The following is a 5,802-nucleotide window of genomic DNA, read 5'->3' on the forward strand; positions in this document are numbered from 1 at the left end:
GACCATAGCCGCCAACTCCAGATCGTGAGTAGGATAACTTTTCTCATGATTCTTCAATTGTCTTGATCCGTAAACTACTACCTTAATACACACTACCTAACCCTTCTTAGAGGCATCACAATAAACAGTGTACCCAACGTCTGGTTCGGGTATGATTAATATAGGAGCGCTTGTCAGTCTCTTCTTGAGTTCTTGAAATGACTGCTCACACGCTTCGTCCCATTCAAACTTTACTCCTTTTTGTGTTAGGCGTGTCATTGGCTTGGCTAATTTGGAGAAATCCTAAATGAATCTCCTATAATAACCTGCTAATCCCAAGAAACTACGAATCTCAAACGTATTCTTAAGTTGTTTCCACCCCATTACTGCTTCTACTTTAGCAGGATCCACTGATATTCCTGATTCAGACACAACATGACCTAAGAATTTTACTTCCTTCAACCAAAATTCACATTTGCTAGCTTTAGCATACAATTGGTTCTCTCTTAGAATTTGCAAAATGGTTCTCAGATGTTGCTCGTGGTCTTCCTCCGATCGTGAGTATATCAAAATATCGTCAATGAATACTACCACAAATTGGTCCAAATAGGGTGTAAAGATTTTGTTCATTAAACTCATAAATGCCCTAGGCGCATTCGTCAAACCAAATGGCATTACCACAAACTTGTAGTGGCTATAACGGGTTTGAAACGCAGTTTTGGGTATATCTTCTCCTCTGACACGAAGTTGGTGATATCCCGACCTAAGGTCAATTTTGGAAAAACATTTTGAACCTCTTAATTGATCGAACAAGTCATCAATTTTGGGTAAGGGATGTCGATTTTTAATGGTGACTTGATTTAGTTGTTGGTAATCGATGCACAATCTTAAGGTTCCATTTTTCTTCTTCGCGAATAATGCCGGCACTCCCCAAGGAGACGTACTTGCTCTGATGAACTTTTTATTCAACAGTTCTTACAACTGCTCCTTCAATTCTCGAAGTTCAGCTGGTGCCATACGATGTGGTGCTATTGAAGTCGGTGAAGTCCCAGGTTGAAGCTCAATCGTGAAATCTACGTCTCGTTTTGGGGGTAATCCTGGTAATTCATCAGGAAAAACGTCAACGTATTCGCACACCACATGGGGTAATCATGGATCCTTTCGATTTTTGTCTTCCAAAATTAGGCTTGCCAACCATCCGTTTAGTTGATCATGCCATCGCGACTTGCGATACGTTGGAGTTAGAGAATCTTGTCTATCTCCTTTAAATTGAACTTTCGTGCCGTTAAGGGGGGATGCTGTCACTGTCTTACAGTAACAATCAATAATGGCTCGATGAATTGACAACCAGTCCTTTCCTAGGATGACGTCAAAATCAGGCATATCCATAACTCTTAGATCACAGATCAAATATGAACCGAAGATTTCTAGCTCGCAAGATTTACATACTAGATTTACTCGGGTTTGACCTCCTAAGGGCGAAGCGACACTCATAGCTATCCCTAGCGTCTCTGGCTCTAGACCCAAACTTGTCACACATGCAGTGGATATAAAAGAATGCGAAGCCCCAGAATCGAACAATACTTTAACCCAAGAATTTATAAGGATTAACATACCTTGAATTACTGATGGGTTATCAACATTTTCTTCTTCTTGGAGAGCATACATTCTTCATACTGCCTGTTTGTTAGTCTCTCCTGGTTTCTTTCCATTTCCAGCTCCTTGTGGTTGTGTTCTTGGTCGGCCTGCATTCCTAGAGGCTTGTGGCTGCCCCTTGTTGGTCTGAGTATTTTGAGTAGGCTTAGAACCTTGCCCTGGCTGGCATTTGTTGTATTGTTGTGGCCCTCGCTGATCCATAAAATACTCCCCACCCTGAGGACACTCACTTCGACGATGCCCTTGCTGACCACATCTGAAATACTTTCCTTTCCACTCATTTACAAAGTTTCCTCCTTGCTGGTTTCCTCGATTTTGTCTTTGTTGCTGCTGCATCACTCCGGCATAAGGTGCTGGCGGAGGATGGTCTTTGGTGTTGCGAACTGGGCCTCCTTTGCATGGTTGGTTGTTTTTCCTCGATCGCTGATTTCGAATGCGTTCGGAATCCGCTAACTCTCGTTCCACAATTAAAGCTCGATCCACCATTTGAGCATAGGTGGAAAGTTGCACTGCGATCAACCTTCCTCTAATCTCTGTATCCAAACCCCATTCAAATCGCCTAACCTTATCCTCTTCATTTGCTACTATGGCTGAAGCGTACAGTGAAAGAGCTTCAAAACGGTTCGCATATTGAGCGACTGACATTTTTCCTTGTTTCAGTTGGAGGAACTCTTGAATCATTTCTTGTCTTAGCGAGTGAGGAAAATACTTTTCCATGAACAGGTCTTCGAACTGTCTCCAAGTTAATGTCTCTACTTGTAGAGTACTTTTGATCATTTCCCACCAATGATCTGCTTCCCCTTCCATTTGAAATGCCGTCATGGTCACTCTATCTTGTTCGTTTCGGATGTCGGAAGTATCTAGCAACTTCTTAATTTGTCTTAACCAAGCTTCAGCTTTATGGGGGTTTGATCCACCAAGGAATTTGTGGGGATGTAGCTTTTCGAATTTTGCTATCATTTCAAATTTGTTTTGATCTTGGTATATTGCCTACCCTATCAGCAATCGCGCGTATAATTCGAGCGACGTCGCCATCAAACACTCCATCACCGTTACCGTTGTTATTATTTCTTGTTCGTCCAGCCATTCTGCATGATGGGATTTTTTTTTCCCTTTAGTATTTGGTGATTTGTTCATTTATTTATTATCATTATCATTATTATTATTATATTTATGTGCAAGGATAGTAAAAAAAAAATTTCATTAATTAGATTAGATAAGTTACAATTAGCAAAATACAAATAAAACAAAGGAAAAGATTAAATAACATACTACGGGCAAAAGATAGCCCCTACAATCCGAGTTAACTCCTACACTCACAATTCTAAACTAGGAAATTTTTACATGTGAGCATACAAAACAATCGATTAGCCTAGTTCATAATTCCCTTAAGACCCCCTAAAATAGCCAAGGAAAGTCTCTCCACACAAGGGCTTCCGGCTTCCATGTGGCTTGGAAAAGCCCCATGAATCGCCACAACACCCTCACGAAGATAGCAGTTTCGCACACACGATGCCCTAGCAGCTGCACCAGCTCCTCCCGATAGGTCCTCCAGTCTCTGAAGTCCACTGACCCATCTCTCCTCACAATTCTACTTGGGTCGGGCATGATATACTGAAGGCTCTAGAAGTCAAAAAGGTTGCCCACCCTATCGGTGAAACCATCCAGGAAGGGGCCTAATTGATATACCTAGGGAGTTTTTTGTCTTAAAATCTGGACAGGTCCGATATAGGTACCCACCCAACTCTCAGTTTTCCAAGCATAACCTCCTAGGGGATAAAGTCTGACATATACAAAAGTGCCAATTTGCAACCCGTTTCGCACATCCCAACCCTTAAACGTGGCTCCTACATCTCCAGTGCTCTCCTCGGTATTGACTTCTATAGACTCATCTTCAGTGTCTGACTCAATCAAAATAACCTCTAGGGGGTTGTATATTGGTACATCTTCTTCAGACTCAGGTTCAGGCTCAAGTTCAGGATCAGGTGCAGGGTCAAGCTCAAGCTCAAATTCATAGTCTTCTATAGGCATCACCACTTCTTCACTTGGGTCAGATTCTATGTCATAGTTTTCCACCGAATTTTCCTCGTTAGAGTTAATGTCTGATGACCTTGACATCCTACAATTAAAAGGTTCTAACTTAGTTAAGTCACCGAAAATTACAAATTAACGTAAGGTTTTCTTAAATGTAAAAATAATAAATTACTATGCATGGCCCAAAGGTTCAAACCTAAGCTCTGATACCAAACTGTGACGCCCCAAATTTGTTTTTGAAACGTCATAAGATTTAAATAACAATAACTTTCTAGATAAAATTTTAACTTCTAATTAGGAAATTTTAAATTCTTACATAGTCAAAGTCCAACAACAAAATAAAACTACAAGTTCACACACAATGTCACAACATAGTTAAACACTAATACAAGAAATAACAGGATTTTATTTTGATAAAATCTTGACTCTAAGTTAGCCAAGGTTCGATATTAGTAGCAGCTCCAATTTCAGCCTCAGTCCCTTCTTTTACATAATTTGGCATGAAACGCCAGGGCAACAAAATATATGCTATGAGTTTTGCAACACAGTAAGAAAACATAACCAACCTACCATTCTTTTTTAGAGAAAATAATGAGATTATAAACACGAGATAATAATATAATCGTAAACATAAATTACAACCATTAAAATACCTCAAATAATTTTAATAACTTAGGTGACCTTTGAAATCTCGCCAAAGAGGTTTAACTTACCAACCACTAAGTCATGGGCACGGTTAATTTGGAAACCCCCCTTGGTCAAATATTCAAGAACTACCAAAGATGTCCACGCCCGGAGTTATATACCCAAGCCGTGACATCCGTGGTCTGCCCCAAGGGAACGGTCTGCCAGGGGTACGTAACTTCCCTGCGTGCCACCCGCACATCCACCCTTATTCCAAAACCAAATACCGATAAGGGTTCAAATAATCCCCGTGCCAACTTAGGGTTTCGCGACACAATTTCCTTAAAAGTTATTAAAAACCAGGGCTTACCCTAAATACCCGGTATTAAAATTTATAAATAAATTATTTACACAATTCTAAAATTTGTGCAATTGAACAGAATACTCAATAGGGATGTTTAGGTCACTTTTCAGAAAGAATTTCAGAAAAAGAAGGTGTAAATAATCCTGTAAAATTCCCAGCAAAATTTTTTTTTTGACACAAATTCGTCACATTTCCTTACATTAATTCCATGCTTAAATTTATAGATCAAATCCATAATCTAAAAATTTATCATGAAACTAGACTTCTCAAATTTCGTCTTTTAGTTAGAAATTACCAGATTTGGCTTAGTATAGAATTTTAAATAAATTTTCAAATACATAGTAAAATCTGTCTCACAGTTTCAGATTTAGTAAAAATATTTGTATAAATTCGTAGAAAGCTCAAAAATTATTGCCAAAATTTTTGGATGAACTAGACATCATTATCAACAACTTTGTAGAGAAATCATCTCGAAATTTTGAGTATAAAATTGTTTAAAAATTCAGGCAAACATGCTGGCAGATTCAAAACAGATTATTCTCAACACAGTTTAGACAATTTATCATATATAATCTGAAAATTTCAAATATATAAAAAAATGAGAGGATTGAGAGGGTTTTCTTACTTAAGAGTAGGATTCAAATGGGTGATGAAGTGGTAGAAAAATTTTGCTTCCTTAACCTTCCCCTCTTCTTTTCCTTCTACTGAATCTCTCCTCACCCGTATATACTCCTTCTTTTGCTTGTATGTGTCCATGAACTAAGTCTACCTATGATATACATAGGCAGATCTCTCTCTCTCTCTCTCTCTCTCTCTCTCTCTCTTTTCATGATGTTATTCCCTGCCATAAACTTTACTCTACCCAAAAGCCATCATTTGATGGAATTCACCAAGCCAACATGCAAGTTAGCATGTGGCATACCCTTACCACCGAATCTGATTCTCCTATATATATATATATATATATTTTAAATAATTTATAACAATAATTATTGAACATCAATACCTTATTATTCTTAATAAGGTCTTTGTTAGTGATAGAATTGGGTTAATTTAAAACTAATATTTTTTTTTCACTATTCTATATTTTAGGTAGGTTCTGAATAACATTAATTAATTAATTAATTTATTTATTTTCTTTTAAG

General features: G+C 38.2%; 1 protein-coding gene across 1 annotated transcript; it reads right to left on the reverse strand.

Annotated features, from left to right (window-relative positions):
- Positions 1–1,650: 1,650 nt before the first annotated feature.
- LOC145819937 (uncharacterized) lies at positions 1,651–2,595 on the reverse strand. The gene has a single exon (XM_082913974.1). It carries the CDS (start codon positions 2,593–2,595, stop codon positions 1,651–1,653), a length of 945 nt encoding a protein of 314 aa, XP_082770100.1.
- Between the last annotated feature and the right edge of the window lie 3,207 nt (positions 2,596–5,802).

Source organism: Camellia sinensis, chromosome 1 (assembly GCF_055761805.1).
Source record: "Camellia sinensis isolate YWXY chromosome 1, ASM5576180v1, whole genome shotgun sequence".
NCBI classification, from domain to species: domain Eukaryota; kingdom Viridiplantae; phylum Streptophyta; class Magnoliopsida; order Ericales; family Theaceae; genus Camellia; species Camellia sinensis.